This window comes from Pleurodeles waltl, chromosome 12 (genome assembly GCF_031143425.1).
Source record: "Pleurodeles waltl isolate 20211129_DDA chromosome 12, aPleWal1.hap1.20221129, whole genome shotgun sequence".
Taxonomy (NCBI): Eukaryota; Metazoa; Chordata; class Amphibia; order Caudata; family Salamandridae; genus Pleurodeles; species Pleurodeles waltl.
The window spans coordinates 602100966-602119834 of NC_090451.1; the positions used below are offsets into that span (position 1 = coordinate 602100966).

An 18869-nucleotide genomic window follows, 5' to 3' on the forward strand; every position below is an offset into this window, starting at 1 on the left:
AGAAGAGGGCTGCCACATTCAAGCACTCTCCCCTACTCAGCAATCAACAGGGAGCCGTTTCCAGTCACGTCAGGACCAAGCACCTCAATGAGACTGTCTTCACGCCCCACCTGATGCCTAGCGTGACCTCCCCAGGCCTGCGGCCTTGGGCCAAGTTCATCCGGGCAGCATATCCGAAGCTTCCACACATCTCATGTCCACCTCAAAGCTTCAGGCGGCTTCCCAGCCGGGGTGTACCAGCATTCACTCACCCCGGCCCAGGGTGGTTCCTCCACTCAGCTTTCCCTGCCACATGGCTGCGGACATTTTTCGGAGTTTTCCCTGTAGCCTTCTGCAGTCTGTGCTGTGATGCCATAATTAACTGGAGATCGTAGCCAAGCTGCCCCATTTGCCACCATTTTTATTTTTATTTTTCTCCAGCAGCCCAAGGATAACTCTCTTTTTGCCATCCTGGTTGCTCTGCTAGCAGTTGAGCTAAGATATTGGTGGATTGGTCCCTCTGACATCAGAGTTTCATTAAAGAGCGGCAGTCTTGTACGCCACCTCTTGGGCCTTGTAGAGTACAGTATTAAATACCAAATTGATGCCTGTTGCAACAACAAAAAGAACATGTATAAAGTGAGTCAGGTTGTAACTCCTCTGTGTAGGATGGTAGTGGACCATACTAGACCTAAAACTGCCTGGTAGTACATACAGTATTTTATATTCCATGGGTTCCCAATATTTTATTTGTAAGTTGTCTTGGCGACTTTCCTTTGACAATTTGCCTTTTTGCCTCCGTGATCTTGTTCGCAGTTGTAAACTCTCCTCTTATGAAGATGTGAAGATTACTTTACAATGTATAGCCGCTTTACAAGTTTATTCGAAGTAGATAACAAGGCACCCTCCTCTTAATATACAGATTCTAAATATTTGTCTAACTTTTAATACTGGTTCAGTACTCTTGAGCTAGCAGATGTTACTTGTTTTATTTAATTCCTTATGAATTGCTGGTTCCTGGTTATTAGTCACAAAGCTTAAGTTGATTGTGCAGGCCCATTGCATTATTCGTTTTATTGTGAAATAAAAATCATTGATTGCTGCTTTTAAAAAAAATTGCACTTTCTTTCTAAACTTAGGTGACAGCAGCAGATGTGACTCGTCTACCATGCTGTATCCTACCGGGCTGTGGCTTCAAGTTTTCAAGTCATTTCCCTTGACTCATTAATTACAATGAAGCCTTCCAGCATCACCAAAAACGTGCTTGCACCTCTGTTGTCAGACGAGCAGGAAGATAAAGGACTTCAAGAAGGACATTTAGCGGTCTGTAATAATTTATTTAGACAAAAGCATACTTTTAAGTCATCTGTTAGTTGGTTACTGTGTTTTTAATTCTGGAGTTACATGCTCTGAGTATATTTGAATATGTGAAGCATCAGGGACTGTATCACAGAGCAGAATAAAAATAACGGAACATGGTTCGAAATTCAAAAAAATATCTTTGGCTGCAAGTCAAAATTATAGGTACCAATATTGTTAGTTGTAGTTTGTTGTTGAACATGCTTTTTATGCTTACTTGCTGACCCACAAGCTGCATAAATGATACATGACCAGGCTGTCTATATCTAGAGTTTAGGTAACCTTTCCGTCCATGGTGAGATGATGCCACTCATTGTACAGTCTGCCATGGGCCCCTTGTGTGTGAACCAAACTTCGTTGTGCCCCTTTCTTCTCAGGGAACCATTCCATTGTGTGCGGGTGATAGATGTCTTCTGGATCCAGCATGTTGGGTCTTAGATTTTGTTTCTGGATGGGCTTCCAGCTTCAGACAATAGAGCTCCTTTCCCGGTTCTTGATTATTGATTAGGACTTGGTTCAGAATATAGGTGCTCCAATGAAAATGGCGCCGTGATTAGTGACATTGCTGAGTAAAGTCAGCAGGTACTATTTACAATGTATACGGTCTAAGGACTGAAATTAGATCAAATTCTAACAACGTGACTCAAGATTAGAGTACAGTGTATACATTCTCATCTATATTAGTCCACGAGTAACGCTGTCAGTTTCAACTCCAATTCAGTTAATACAGGGTCATCATCAAGACCAATGTGGTAGCAACATATAAGGGAATAGGCCAAAGTGAAATGATTCCCCTTAAACAATTACTTAGGATAAGCAAGTGTCACCCAATATTTAAGATTCATACATGCCAAAAGTACAGTGGCTGGGTTGGGAACTGGGGAAATGCCAGAAGTGGAATACAACAAAATAATCTATCAGACAAATTCAGTATATCACCAAAATGACCAGAGCACCACTTCCCTCGCAACAACTCCACACAGACTAAGTTTGATGTCACTGGGTTTGTCATTTTTATGCTTTTACGCCTTCCTCCAATCAATGCATACTGAAATACTTTTGTTTGAAATGATGGTTATGCATGTTTCGAACTGCCTAAGCAAACAAACCAACATGTTACAGTATCACAAACCAGAGTCTAGCCATCCACACACTTAAGAACAATTCAGATATAGTGATAGGCCTATGGATCGGGCGTGGCCAAGTGTAATGACTGACTAGACGCTTCTCTCTGTGCTCCCACCGCCAAATATTTTTATCCTTTTAAATCCTGGTTATTAATGGACAGCCACCCTTCCACAGCTATCCTGTGGCCCCCGCAGCGAGACTCTGAGAGGGATCGGGGCTCTGAAGTGGACAAAATACGGTGCTGCGAGGAGGAGAGAGTGCTGCGTGTGTCGCGCAGGTAGGAGGACTGGTGCGGTCCTGTGGGCTGCGTGAAGCAGTGAAATACCCCCACCCCGGGGCCAAGCCGGTGCATAGGGTTATGGCCCCCCTGCCGCCGGGGGGCCAGGTGGCGGCCCGGGGATTCGCTGGACCGCTGCGGGGCTGGAGTCTGACACTGCGGACCGATGGGTCGATACATGGAAATGATCCCTGGGCCCTGAAGTGAGGTGAGCGGACCCAAAGCTGTCGGCAGGCAGCCCCCATCATACCTGGAGGTCCCTGTCAGGCAGACTGTTGAAGATTTCTGGCATCCCCCTGGAGCTGTTTAGGCGTGGGGCAGTCGGCAACTGAACTGCTGGCTGGGCTGGTGAGTGAGGACCCGGCCGGCCCTGAGGTCTCTGGGCATGGTGGGGACACAGGGGGCCCCCAGGTGGTGCAGCAGTGCCAGTAGGGTGAGCAAGCATTAGGGCCTGAAGATTAGAGTGGGGTGACTTGGGTCCCGGAGGCTGCCTGATTGCAGGCTGACTGCCACCCCGCATGTGGGGGGCCTGCAAGCTGATGGAGATATTGTCAGCTTCTTCTGGGCCAAGTCTTTAAGCCACAGGCACAACGGTGAGCAGGGCAGCCCAGTAGGTGCTGGGGACAGCAGAGAGCTGAGTGCACAGCCCTGGGGGCCCCTGTGTAGCACTGGGGGGAGGCACCTGAGAAGCCTGTATTGGAATTTGGAAAGGGAAAAAAAATATGGCTACTGAGAACTCCAGCTTCAGAGGCTATTGGAACTAAGGAGCCTGTAATCTTTAAGCTGCCCAGGACTGCCTGGAGAACCTGATGTGGCATCATTTCCTGGGGCCCGCCAGCGGCCTACAGCTGTTGAGGGAAGCTGACGGCTTAGGGCCCTAGTTTGCTCAGTTGCGGCTCTCTGAAAGAGGCTCCTCCCTGTATACTACAGATACAGGAGTGCCAAAGACTGGACGATGCTCGTCTGGGGTCTGCAGGACCACGTCAGCTACAATTGATCATCTCAGGTGGGCACACCCTTGACAGGCGTTGCACGCGTCTCTGGGAGGCTGTAGGGTACGCAGTGTGGTCCTTCAACCGTATCATCTTTGCAGTGCATGAGCCTCCTGTGGAGGGTAACAGGGGCCCCAATGGCGTACAACTGGGGTGAAGGGCCAGTATCGAGGGCCCCTGGGACTGCTGGCCACAATGGTAAGACAAAGGCGGCAAGATGCAGCAAGCAAACAAGATTGTAAATTACATCCAGGCCTTACAACCTCCGTCGGCGAGTGGAAGGAGCTCCACGGACGACCACTCTAGTGGGAAGGAAAGGGGTGGACACACTGTGCCCTCCTTGATTTAATGGCAGCATTCCGGAGCTCAAATTCGGAGGTGGTCAACAAGATTGAGATGGTCACCACAGAGGTTAGCCTGCTAAAGGTGAACCGACGTGAGGTTTCCGCAAGTTTGCTGAATACTGAGCAAAATTTACATGCCCTTCAACAAGAGGCTTGTGACCTCTGCTTCAAGGTGGCTGACTTACAGAAACTTACTGCACGTCCAGACAAGTGAATTGAGGACTCCGTGGTTCGTGCCCTTAGGAATAACCTCTGCTTTGTGGGTTTTCCAGAGAGGGACCCTCCACTGAACTGCTTTTGGAGGAGTGAGATAACCACATCACTTTAGCCCAAAAAAAGTTCTAAATTTTTTACGATCGAGAGCCTGCAGGGCCCTACTAGCTTGCCAACACCGAAACAAGGAGCTCCATTAATGGCAATCATTGCCCGTCTGATGAACTTTAGAGACAGGTACGCTATCCTTCTATAGGTCAGGGACCAGGGTCCTCCCATGTTCCAAGAAAGACGAGTATCAATCTTCCCAGATTATAACCAACGGAAAGAAAATCTTTCCTGGCTGTCATAAAATTGATGAGGGACATGAATTTGAAATACAGTCTACTTTTTCTGGCCAAGCTTCGGGTGCAATATGCGGGAACTGTAAAAATTGTTATTCAGCTCAACAGAAGGTGGACACTGGCTGGACACAGTCCCGCAGGGCTTAAAAACCCACCCATCGCAGCAAGACCGAGTTTCTCAGACTATTGAGCGCCCGTTGGCTTGCCTAGAGAGACGGAAGAGTCGATGAAAAACGTGTGATTGCAGCCCCGCAGGGTAAAATAAGGGTCTGCTCTGATGGCACCTTGTGTGACTCTCCTGAGAGGCTTGTGACAGAGAGATCCTTTCGACAACGACAGTGCTTCTGAGGCTTCTAGTGATAGTACTGGCATTGAGTAACCACCTCCAAGGCCTATAGTCCACATAAAATGCTTCTCGGATGCCTGAGGAAGGGAACTAAGCTCTATGAATCGCAGCCCGATATGGGCCTGTGGCAGATGCTATAAAGAGGGCCCCATTGAACGGCACTGTGAGATACCACTACTTACTGTGGACTGATAACTCCATGGTTGACATTATTGCGGAAAGAGAGGACGTCCACATGATAAAATAGAACTGTGATATGCTCATGATATATTTGAGGAAAAGGGGGGAGGACTTCTTCTTCCCTTCTGTCTAATTTCTGGGGGACGGGGTTCTCCAGGGGCAAATTGGAGGATACGGAGAGGGAGCTTGAGAGTGTTCACCTCACACCCTCCCCAGGAACTTCCTCTCCAGCGTAGCAGACAAGCTATAATATTGTTTAGATTTCCAGAATTAATTGGAGTTTCTTCGTTTGACCAGGGTAATGGTGCGGTCTAGACGGGTCTACTGCAGGTTTGGCGCTGGGTGGGAGAACTTGCAAAAATAACAGTTGATGGACCGAATGCAGAAGAAAATCAAACATTCACCCCCAGTCACAGATCTGGGTTTAATCCATCAGTTTTTTTGCTCACCATGCCATTCCAGTTTGGACCAAGCCATATACAAATCAGTCTTGACCCTGTTCCCCATGGGAACAGTCCAGCCTGAACTGCCAGACGAGGACCTCCCTGGACCAGAAACAAGCATCCTGGGACCAGTTTCGGGGTATCACCCCTCTTCAGCCAGGCTAGCTTGAATCTGGTGGCATAGTGAGCACGGGACCCACGTCTGGGTACGTCTATTAGTACCAGTTCCTTCTTGATTTCCTGGGACTTCTTGCATTTTGCCTGAGATTCCTTGCTCAAGTCTAGGAAGGTGAAGATCCAAGCTTCATCTAAACCAGTCTGCTCCAAATTGATGCTCATAGGATAGCTTCTCTCTCCTTCTCAGAACCCAGTTCTGTGGTCATGTTTACCAAATCAGAGGTAGGAATATCCGGCCCCCTTCCAGGAAGTATAACCGCCCTTTTCACGCTGCTTATTGTCTCTCTAGAATCACACCATTCAAAAAGTTTTGTTACAACGGTCAAGGAAGCTGCTTCCTGAACTTGTGGAGAACCCAACATATGTAAATTTGGAGTCCTTGCCTATGTTTTCAACTTTCTACTTTACTGTCCAGTTAAGTGAATGAGTTTCAGCACAGTCTTGGTAGTCGCTAGTCTCAATTCCTCCCTCTGTTTCGGCAAAAGCTGCACTAACTGTGGCCATCTCTTGTGAATGTTTTTCCGGGGAATGCTCCACAGCTACTAGTTTCTGAATACAGTGTTTCCATTGTCACCTCCATGCTTGTAACCTTAGCCTTAATGTTACAAGAGGTAGTTCATAGCATTCTTATGGCCCCCATTGGGAGAGATTCACCTTTTGTTAACATTTCCTCCTGTTGTTCTTTAGACTCCTGTCTGTTGGTGGGCACTTTGCAGAAAGCCTTGGGTTAAAAATTTCACTATCTCCCCTTATTTTTTATTCTCTTACGGTGCATGTTAATTTCTGAATTTGTTTCTACAATTGATCCCTTATATCAATGGTGAGTTGCCTTGCAACATCTAGTACTGCAGTGAAAACAAAAGCTCTGAAACGGACACAGGCAGCTAGTTGTAACCACTGAGTCTCACTGCCATGGGATACATATCTTCCCTCTTCTCCTGCACAACTACTTCAGGTGGGTAGAACATGGTGGGCGTGCACTGCCACCTTCCAGTTCTGCTTACACCACTCCCCCAGGAACACCCAAAGAGAGATCCCCTGTACTGGAACACCGGTCTCCTTTATAGAGGGCCCATATGCGGCTCCATCTTTAGTGTTTTACTTTCATAGGCCTTACCCCTCCATTGTGGGACCACAACTACACCAATGGAGAGCCCAATATCTCCTGCTGCAGAGTGTTGTGGAAAGTCCTGTGGGTTTCCTTTCTGTATGCCAAACAGCTACCTATGTTGGGCTCACTCTGGAGCTGGAGAGACCGTAGTCTTCTGTGCAGCCCAGCAGGCCTGTCATCCCTTTACTGTAATACCTTCAAACTGTTTGACATTTCCTCAAAAATTACAGGTTTCTGTGTGTTCACTATCTTTTGCAAAAGTTCCTGTCCTGGAATGTTTATGAATGTCAGTGTAGATGTGCACTTGTGAATGCATTTTGAATTTGATCCAAAATTGTCATAACTGATCTATTAGTATCTTTTCTTTATTTAATGTATTCCTTTTTTTTCTTTCTTTCAGGTGGCACTGCTATCTTCTAGCCCATTCCATGCTTTTGTATTTATTTGAATTTTAAGGATTTTCTGACTTTATGTGTTACTGTATTTTGCATTTCATGAGCTACTGACATAAGCCACTATGGCAGGTTTGATGATCAACTTGGACATGAGTGATGGTCATCCTCAGACTAAGGCCAGCCATGATCATACCAACCAGAAACACAAGAAATTTCTCAAAAGACGGAAGTATTTGGAAAGGAAAGGTTTCCTGAAGCAAAAGCAGCTCCCACACCCAGCCCACCAGCCAGCTAGGCTACACAATCCACAATTTATTGAAGAACATTCTTCAGGTTTCCAAGAATGTGGTAAAAATACAGGGAACTTTGAGGCTTCGGCACACCGCTTGGCTGAAAGAAACTTTGAAAGGAATGCAAGCTCTTTTAGTAATGATAATTTTTCTTACCATATACCCCAGCAGAAATGTTTACCAAAAACAAACCACTCCCCTTATTCGGAGTATCATGGCCATCAGTCAGGGGACCTCACTGTGACAGTGGATTCTAATTCACACAATTCTCGGTCTGCTTATTTTGCTTCTGTTGGCACAAAAGCCATGGGGCACGGCTCCACGAAAGCTAGTGTGTCTCATGCAAACAATCAAGCTCACAGGAACCAATCCTGGTCTCACCTAGGTGCACATAAAATCAACTCACTGAATGAATATGAGAGTGGTCTTCCTCCAGTTTCTGGAACTGATCTCCCATACAGGTTTGTGGCAATTGATTGTGAGATGGTGGGAACAGGACCTGGTGGACGGCGCAGTGATTTGGCCCGTTGCACTGTGGTAAGCTACCATGGCGATGTGGTATACGACAAATACATTCAGCCACCAAATCCAATCACAGATTTTAGAACCAGGTGGAGCGGGATCAAAAAACAGCACATGAAGAATGCAACTCCTTTCAAAGCTGCACAGAAAGAGGTGAGCCAGGGTCTGGCCTGGGGTTGAGGGCTGAAAGGAGAGCACGCTTGCTTAATTTAACTTCAGCCTCAAGTGGCTTTAATGCTTTGTGGGAATAATGGAAGAGATGTTAGAGGGTGGTGTTAGTCATACTTGAGTATTCATCCCTCCCAGAATGTAGGAACTTGACATGCAGTTTTGTTCTTTTCGGCATGTCCTCATGGATTTGCCAACACCTTTAGAATACTAGGTGAATGCTTAAGGGAACCTGAAAATATTAAGGCAGAGCAGGAGGCAGCATCCTTTTTTATTTTTTATCTGCTACCCTGTTTAGTGAAGTCTTGAGTATTGCAGATACAATTCAAAAGTGTGCTTCATATAAATTAGGTGAGCTTATTTGTGCTGTTAATGTATTTGATTGTCAAGCAAATAATTGTAAAATATTTTCTCAATAGATATTAAAAATCCTTAGTGGTAAAGTTGTCATCGGACATGCGATCCACAATGACTTCAAAGCACTGAACTATTTTCACCCTAATTCCTTGACCCGTGATACTTCCCGGATCCCTCTGCTAAACAAGATGGCTGGTTTCAATGAGAAGGAGTCTGTTTCACTGAAGCGTCTTTCGAAGCAGCTATTAAACAGAGATATACAGGTATTTAGCAGCTGTTACATGTTTCACCTTAAAAAGCTGTAAATGAACCGTTACATTTTATTTTGATAATGGATGTTACTTACCCAAACACTTTTCCAGTAAAGTGCCAGATCATATGTTTAGAATCCAGGTTTCTAATACCATCATCGGCGTCTACAAGACATGGTCTCCCAGTTTGGGCCTAGGCAATGTGCTTTTCGCTGTGGCTCCTAAACACTGCACAGCAATTAGCCCTTAATAGATATTAAGAGAGCTGTGTTGTTGCTATGCAGTTGCTTTTCCCCTTTATGAGAGATTCATTCATTTTGAAAAAGATACATTTAAATGTTTCAGATCTGTGGACGCCTTAAACAGGAAAACATCTCCTTATGGGTAGTTTGTGATTCGGTCTAAAGTTTTGACTACTTTGCCACCGTTGGTGAGCTCAGCTATAGCAATTGGTATGGAGACCCAAAAATGTGAACGCCCGGGGAGCTTCACTGCAAAAAAAAAAAGAACGATTGAGGCCAGCAGTGTTTGTTTGGGCTTATCAACAGTACATTAATTTCTCTCCTGCAAATCATTCCTCACTCCCAGAGCACCCCCCTTCCCCAGAACCACTATAGGCATAGATCTCTTCTTCACTTGTGGCACAACTTTGGTAGAGATCATCCTGCGTCCAAGATTACATGACACTGTCACCTTCTATGCAGATTCAGCTTCTGACGTGGCACAAGTTGCGCTTGCTTCCCATCCTTTTTTTTTTTTTTTCTCCCTTTTTTTAGCCACCCATTCTCTGAGTGGTTTTCTTCGGTAATGGCAGTTTGTTTGCTCCGGACACAGTCCCCCTCTTTATTCCCCCTTGACTGTTTTCTTCTTTTATGCAGTTCCACACAGGATGTGTCCCTGGTCCAAATTCATTGTGTCAGACCAGGATATTAAAAAAACAATAAAAAACCTATTTGGCAGTTGTCACGTCTTTGCAGGTAGGAAAAGCCTTCTTCCCTGAGATTGACTCTACAAGTCTGTATAAAGGCTAAGAGGTAAACTCTTTGCTGTTGGTTCAGTGTCACAGAACGTACTTGTCAAAGTTTGAATTCCTAAATATTATTCATCGATGCTGAGGCTGCCCTGCTGGGATGGAGTGCTGTATGAAATAACGTTCCCTCCAGGCTCAGCCCCCATTGCTGATGCATTGACTACATAATAAAGCATCTACACATCAGCAGAATAACAGTTTGTGATTTAATCTGATGCTCCCAGTATGCACCTTTATTATTTGTAGATATAAATGCCGTGCTTCTGAAGATAAAGATAATTAACCCACACCCCCAATTCGGATTACTTCTGTACGACTGAGAACGCGAGGCAAGCAGTGCTAATATGGATCTGAAACAGGAATGCTAGTGCTGGTTTGGTCATCGGTGTAAAGATAACTGAGGCCTGCTTCCTTCTGCATGCTTGTTAAGAAAAACCATCTTAAAATGACTTGCTCCCACAAATTAGTTTCTCTTCAAAGCTTCAATTCTTTGTCCTAGTCCGCCATAGCCGTCCTCTTTTATTCATTATATTCATTAGGGGGAGCTAAGAGCAGACATTCCCAAAGCTCATTCATTCACTAAACACCTCAAATATCAAACTCTGCAGTCACCTCACTGGCAAGTAATGTATTAAAATATATTCAACTGGGGAGTGAGGGGGGGGACTGTATAAGTGCAGATAGTTTTGATAAACTATTATGACAACTGTCGGTGCCATAACCTTATGAAAAAACTTAATAAAACCTGTTTGATGCATGTCCCTATAGGTGTTTGATGAATCACTTTGCCTATGTGGTCTAGTTGGAGGCCCTACCTTGCATAACACCCTCTGATATCAACTGAATGCTATAGAGTAATTGAGCCAGAGCAAGTCACAATGAACTGCCTTAGAAAGAATGAGTACCAAACATAATTAGAAGCCTGATCTACCCAAGGTTCCTCAACACTCTGAAGTTAATATGATAGGTAGCTTAGTCCAAACTCCACCACATGGGCAAGCTGATTGGAAGATATCTGCAGATGTGGCATTGATGGAGTAAGGTCAGCCAGGAGCAGTGAGATGCCAGCAGTACAGCTGGATACGAGATGCAAAAATATTGGACTGTGGAGCAGCACCATTGCCTGCCATCTAAAGATATAAAGAGTAGTCCAGCACATATCATCCCTGGGTCCCCGCATGCCTGTTTCTTCCCATGTCCCAACTGGACCAAGAGGCAGCCTGCCTTTACACGCCTTTTGATGTCTTGTTATATTGGCTAGAGGAGGTAACTTTTGTTCAGGATCTATTTTTCAAGTCCACTGGATATGAAATGGTGACTTTTTTGTGTTTTTTGTCATGAGAAGACATCTGTTTCAGGTTACACTAGCAAAGATATATTTGCTATTGGATTTTAATTTCTTGGACATGAGGTCCAAGGTTCCATTTCACTAATTGGGATTATTGCACATGTATGTCTGTAAACAAATCTTTATTTTGTTGCCCAGTGATATATATATATAATGGTACTTAAGGTATCACATTATAGGTGCAAGTAGAAAAGGACATTAAGTGTAGCTTGATGTGTGCAATGTTAATGTAGACTGCAATAGACTCAACTACTAAGAGTGATTACGTTTTGAAGTTCCTCAGTTTTAGTACATGTTTTGTGCTTTCTGCGTAGGTGTTCAATCAAGCAAACCTCAGGTATATACTCCACTACTTCTGTTACATTTTCCTTAGATGTTGTTGGCTTCAGTGAAAAGGAGCTTATAAGATGCAATTGAAACTATTTTGTCAGCAAGGCTTTTTTTTTACCGATTGTGACATTGTTTAATGTAATGTGTACCATTTTAGTTATGAAATTGATATTTTAAAGTACGAGCTGTAGTATAGTTGCTACAGGTTGAACCTGAACACCTAGGCAAATCACCTCCCTAAGCTCAGCCCCCATTGCTGACACGTTGATTTACATATCTGGAAAATAAATTTGTGATTATTCTGATGCTCCCAGTATGCATCTTGATTATTTGTAGATATAAATGCAGTGCTTCTGAAGCTACAGATGTATCGAATTGCAGTCAGCATAGATATATACATTCAAAACATAATTCTTGCTTTATCACAGTATATGTTCAAACCGTTTCTTCAGTGGCCATACTCCTGAATTACAGATCAGGCCATGAAAAATCATAAAAACTTTACTAGACCTGCAGGTCGAGTAACTTGAATATTTTACTCAACCTAACTGTAATGTACTTGAATTTGTAAACAGGTCCCAAATTGTGTGATCCTAGGCAAATATTTTATTTTACAGTCTCCTATTTTGTTAATTCTCCTATATGAGTGCACCTTCAAATATGGGAGTTCAACATTTCTGCTGAACAAAAAAAATTTTTTTTTTTTATTAAATAGACTAAACGTTTGCTCCATGCATAATGTGGGGCCTATTTATTAGGCTGTTTGCATCGCTCTTGCACCACACAACGTGATGCAAGAGTGACACAAACCTTAAGGCAAAGCCACTTTGCGTAGTTATGAGTGGACGTGATGCAAGAGTGACACAAACCTTAAGGCAAAGCCACTTTGCGTAGTTATGAGTGGCTCCAAAAATGTGGAGTAAAACAATGCAGTGATTTGCACTGAATTGCGTTACTCTGTCCTGGGAAGGCATTGCCTGGGTTTTTCTACTCATATCTCATGGAGTTTGACGCATTTGAACTTGTAAACCTGGGGATGCACCATAATCTTACACCTTTCCAGGGGAGGGGGTAACAAGGTGAAAGATCTCTAGTTCTTAGTTTTTTCCTCTGTGTGTGCTGCATTCTGGGGGTGAATGTTTGACAATGTTCAGCATTCCGTCCATCACTTGTTGTTTTTGCTTTGTCGCCCTAAGTGGGAAGGGTATGCCCAGACGTGGGTCCCGTGCTTCCCATGCCACTGGATTCAAGCTAGCCTGGCTGATGAGGGGTGAAACCCCGAAACCGGTCCCAGGATGCTTGTTTCCAGTCCAGGGAAGACCTGGCCTAGCAGTTCGGGCTGGACTGTTCCCATGGGGAACAGGGTCAAGACTGATTTGCATATGGCTGGGTCCAAACTAGAATGGCATGGGCAGCAAAAAAACAATGGATTTAGGCCCAGATCACTGTACTGGGGGTGAATGTTTGACAATGTTCAGCATTCCGTCCATCACTTGTTGTTTTTGCTGTGCTGCATTCTGCAGCACATATTGAAAGAAATATGAGGCCCAGGATTGTTTTTGTGTACAAAAAGTGTCCCTTCCTGCACAAAAACAATCCTACATGCAGTGCAGGCACCCTAGCACCATGGTGCAAGGGTGCCTGTGTTGGTGGTAGTAATCCCGTGTTGGTGGTAGGGAGCCCATTGTACGCCTGGGAAAGGGCAGGAATGCACCATTGCCTTGCTGCCCTTACACTGTCAGGCAGTGCAGCGCAGCAAGGTGACTTGCTGCACTGCCTGACTGCCTCATAAATGAGGTCCTAAGAATCAAGCCCACATATAGGGTACACATGATCCCTGACTTGCTTCTTAGTTTACTAATAGCATTGCCATCATGGCAGGAGCGTTTCTCGGTTTGTTTAAAAACTCACTTTTAATAAATATATGTTTGGTGGCATGTGTAGCTGCAGATACACATGCTGTGCATAGTCCGCCGTCTGGTGTTGGGTCGGAGTGTTACAAGTTGTTTTTCTTCTAAGAAGTCTTTTCGAGTCACGAGACCGAGGGACTCCTCCTACTTTGGTTCCATTGAGCATGGGCGTCGACTCCATGTTAGATTGTTTTTTTTCCGCCATCGGGTTCGGATGTGTTCCTTTTCGCTCCGTGTTTCGGGTCGGAAAGTTAGTCAGAATCAACGGAAAATTCGTCGGTATTGTTTCGTTCGGTATCGGGTTAGATTAGAATCGACGCCGAATCTTGAAGAGCTCCGGTAGCCCTTCGGGGTAATTTCGATCCCCCGTCGGGGCCTGGTCGGCCCGACCGCGTGCTAGATCGAGACTGATGGAACGGACCCCGTTCCGATTCTGTCCTAAATGCCACGGTAAATATCCCTATACAGACCAACATTTGGTCTGTAACTTGTGCCTGTCACCCGAGCACAAAGAAGAAACGTGTGAGGCCTGTCGAGCGTTTCGGTCGAGAAAAACGCTCCGAGACCGAAGAGCCAGAAGGTTGCAGATGGCGTCCATGCCGACAGGACAACAACGGTTCGAGGAAGAGGGAGAAGAAGAAACATTCTCCATCCACGAATCGGATTCCGAAGAATTCGACGTCGAAGAAACCGTGAGTAAGATGTCGAAACAAGCATCACACAGAAAAACAGACAAGGCCGCAGGGGACGCCACTGCCGACAGGCCATAGCTGAACCCATAAAGTAGGTGACCGTCCATCGGCACCGAAAAAGGGCGAGCTGGTGCCGAGATCGTCCGACTCAGGTCGAGACACAGGCACGCAGCAATCTCGGGACCGAGAAACTGCCGCAGAAAAGGGTCGACACCGAGGCAGCGGCACCGAAGCTGCTCGGCACAGAGATAGCGGCACTGAAGATGGTCGACGCCAAGAAGGTTCGACACCAAAAAAGAGGAAAATCTCTTCGGAGCCGAAAACAACAAAAGACACGGTTTCGGTGCCAAAACGCCCAGCAACCGAACCGAAAGCCAGTTCCTACTCAGAGGAACACTCACTGTCCTCCCAACTTCAAAAACACAGATTTGAGGAGGAATTACAAACAACGGCTGTAGATCACACGCAAAAGCGGATCTTTATACAAAGTGGTACAGGGAAGATCAGCACCCTTCCCCCAATCAGAAGAAAAAGGAAACTAGATTTCCAACAACAAGAAAAAACACCACAAGCAAAAGTAGTGAAGAAGGTAACTCCACCACCCTCTCCACCACCGGCAACTCATATATCACCGGCACAGACTCCGTCACAATCGCCAGCTCATACCACCATGAGCCAAGATGACCAGGACGCATGGGATCTTTATGACGCCCCAGTATCGGACAATAGCCCTGAGTCGTACCCCACTAAGCCCTCACCACCTGAGGACAGTACAGCGTATGCTCAGGTGGTAGCTAGGGCAGCAGAGTTTCATAACGTATCGCTACATTCAGAGCCTATCGAGGATGACTTCCTTTGTAACACCCTGTCCTCCACCCATAGCAATTATCAAAGCCTTCCTATGCTCCCGGGAATGCTAAGGCACGCAAAACAAATCTTTAAGGAGCCAGTTAAAAGCAGAGCAATAACCCCAAGGGTGGAGAAGAAATACAAGGCACCACCCACAGACCCTGCTTTTATTACATCACAACTGACACCAGATTCAGTTGTCGTAGGAGCAGCTCGTAAAAGAGCCAACTCGCACACATCAGGCGACGCACCACCTCCTGACAAGGAGAGCCGAAAGTTTGATGCAGCCGGGAAAAGGGTTGCAGTACAAGCTGCCAATCAGTGGCGCATCGCCAACTCGCAGGCACTCCTAGCGCGATATGACAGAGCCCATTGGGACGAGATGCAGCATCTCATCGAGCACCTCCCCAAAGAATTCCAACAACGGGCAAAACAAGTGGTTGAAGAGGGACAAAACATATCCAACAACCAAATCCGTTCTTCTATGGATGCAGCAGATACAGCTGCAAGAACTATAACTACTGCTGTAACGATAAGGAGGCACGCATGGCTGCGCACATCCGGCTTCAAACCTGAGATACAACAGGCAGTGCTCAATATGCCGTTCAATGAACAACAATTGTTTGGACCAGAAGTGGACACTGCAATTGAAAAATTAAAGAAAGACACTGACACAGCTAAAGCCATGGGCGCACTCTATTCCCCGCAGGGCAGAGGCACATTTGGCACATTTCGCAAAACTACTTTCAGAGGAGGGTTTCGAGGTCAAGCCACACAAGCCACCACCTCACAAACAACACCGTCTACCTACCAGGGACAGTATCAAAGGGGAGGCTTTCGGGGCCAATACAGAGGGGGCCAATTCCCACGAAACCGGGGAAAATTTCAAGGGCCCAAAACCCCTCAAAACAAGCAATGACTCAAAAGTCACTCAACCCCTTCACACAACACCAGTGGGGGGGAAGACTAAGCCAGTTCTACAATTCTTGGGAGGAGATAACAACAGACACTTGGGTCTTAGCAATTATCCAACATGGTTATTGCATAGAATTTCTCCAACTCCCTCCAAACGTCCCACCGATATCACACAAAAATGTCCAAACAGCATTTAGACCTTCTAGGACTAGAAGTTCAAGCATTACTGCAAAAAGACGCAATAGAATTAGTACCAAAAACACAAAAGAACACAGGAGTTTACTCACTGTACTTTCTAATACCGAAAAAGGACAAAAGTCTGAGACCAATATTGGATCTCAGAACACTAAACACCTACATCAAATCAGACCACTTTCACATGGTCACGTTACAAGACGTAATACCACTACTGAAACAGCAAGACTACATGACAACGTTAGATCTAAAAGACGCGTATTTCCATATACCGATACATCCCTCGCACAGGAAATACCTAAGGTTCGTATTCGAAGGAATATATTACCAATTCAAAGTGTTGCCATTCGGAATAACAACAGCACCAAGAGTCTTTACAAAATGTCTAGCAGTAGTAGCTGCACATATCAGGAGGCAGCAAATACACGTGTTCCCGTACCTAGACGATTGGTTAATCAAAACCGACTCGCTAACAAAGTGTTTACACCACACAGATTATGTTATACAAACCCTTTACAAACTGGGTTTCTCCATCAACTATGCAAAGTCACACCTTTTGCCGTGTCAAACACAGCAATACTTAGGAGCGACAATCAACACAACAAAAGGGATAGCCACTCCAAGTCCACAAAGGGTTCAAAATTTTCACAAGGTGATACAAGCTATGTATCCAACACAAAAGATACACGCAAAGATAGTCTTAAAACTCCTAGGCATGATGGCCTCATGCATAGCCATTGTCCCAAACGCAAGATTGCACATGCGGCCCTTACAACAGTGCCTAGCATCACAATGGTCACATGCACAGGGTCACCTAGATCTGGTGTTGATAGACCGCCAAACATACATCTCGCTTCTATGGTGGAACAGTACAAATTTAAACAAAGGGCGGCCTTTCCAAGACCCAGTGCCACAATACGTGATAACAACAGATGCTTCCATGACAGGGTGGGGAGCACACCTCAATCAACACAGTATCTAAGGACAATGGGACGTACATCAAAGAAAGTTTCATATAAATCACCTAGAATTGTTAGCAGTATTTCTAGCGTTGAAAGCATTCCAACCAATGATAACCCACAAATACATTCTTGTCAAAACAGACAACATGACGACAATGTATTATTTAAACAAACAGGGGGGAACACACTCGACACAGTTGTGTCTCCTCACACAAAAAATATGGCATTGGGCAATTCACAACCACATTCGCCTAATAGCACAGTTTATTCCAGGGATCCAGAAACAGCTAGCAGACAATCTCTCTCGGGATCACCAACAGGTCCACAAATGGGAAATTCACCCCCAAATCCTGAACACTTACTTCCAAATGTGGGGAACACCTCAAATAGATCTATTTGCAACAAAAGAAAACGCAAAATGCCAAAACTTCGCATCCAGGTACCCACACCAGCAATCTCAAGGCAATGCTCTATGGATGAATTGGTCAGGGATATTTGCATACGCTTTTCCCCCTCTCCCTCTCCTTCCATATCTAGTAAACAGATTGAGTCAAAACAAACTCAAACTCATTCTAATAGCACCAACATGGGCAAGACAACCTTGGTATACAACACTACTAGACCTGTCAGTAGTACCTCATGTCAAACTACCCAACAGGCCAGATCTGTTAACACAACACAAGCAACAAATCAGGCATCCAAACCCAGCATCGCTGAATCTAGCAATTTGGCTCCTGAAATCTTAGAATTTGGACACTTAAACCTCACACAGGAATGTATGGAGGTCATAAGACAAGCTAGAAGGCCATCCACTAGACACTGCTATGCAAGTAAATGGAAAAGATTTGTTTGCTACTGCCATAATAATCAAGTTCACCCATTGCATGCATCTCCAAAAGATGTTGTAGGGTATTTACTACATTTGCAAAAGTCAACTCTAGCTTTCTCTTCCATAAAGATACATCTCGCAGCAATATCTGCATACCTGCAAATTACTCATTTAACTTCCCTATTTAGAATACCTGTCATTAAAGCATTTATGGAAGGCCTAAAAAGAATTATACCACCAAGGACACCACCTGTTCCTTCATGGAACCTCAATATTGTCTTAACAAGACTCATGGGTCCACCTTTCGAACCCATGCACTCTTGCGAAATGCAATATCTAACGTGGAAAGTTGCATTTCTCATTGCCATTACATCTCTAAGAAGAGTAAGTGAAATTCAGGCATTTACTATACAAGAACCATTTATTCAAATACACAAAAATAAGGTAGTTCTAAGAACCAACCCAAAATTCTTACCAAAGGTCATCTCACCGTTCCACTTAAATCAAACAGTAGAATTGCCAGTGTTCTTGCCACAGCCAGACTCAATAGCTGAAAGAGCACTACATACATTAGACATTAAAAGAGCACTAATGTACTACATTGACAGAACAAAACTAATTAGGAAAACAAAACAACTATTTATTGCATTTCAAAAACCTCATACAGGAAATCCAATATCAAAACAAGGTATAGCTAGATGGATAGTTAGGTGCATCCAAACCTGCTATCTTAAAGCAAAGAGACAGCTGCCTATTACACCAAAGGCACACTCAACCAGAAAGAAAGGTGCTACCATGGCCTTTCTAGGAAATATTCCAATGAACGAAATATGTAAGGCAGCAACATGGTCTACGCCTCACACATTTACTAAGCACTACTGTGTAGACGTGCTATCTGCGCAACAAGCCACAGTAGGTCAAGCTGTACTAAGA

At 44.9% G+C, this 18869-nt stretch overlaps 1 protein-coding gene across 5 annotated transcripts in view; it reads left to right on the plus strand.

The window, feature by feature from the left end:
• Positions 1-18869, plus strand: part of ISG20L2 (interferon stimulated exonuclease gene 20 like 2) — a 36318-nt gene that overhangs the window by 7568 nt on the left and 9881 nt on the right. For all 5 annotated transcript variants that reach the window (XM_069217838.1, XM_069217837.1, XM_069217840.1 and 2 more), the window contains exons 2-4: positions 1119-1302; positions 7294-8253; positions 8688-8888. In XM_069217838.1, coding sequence (XP_069073939.1) covers positions 7411-8253; positions 8688-8888 — 1044 coding nt within the window. In that variant the 5' untranslated portion in view covers positions 1119-1302; positions 7294-7410. The remainder of the gene's footprint in view (positions 1-1118; positions 1303-7293; positions 8254-8687; positions 8889-18869) is intronic.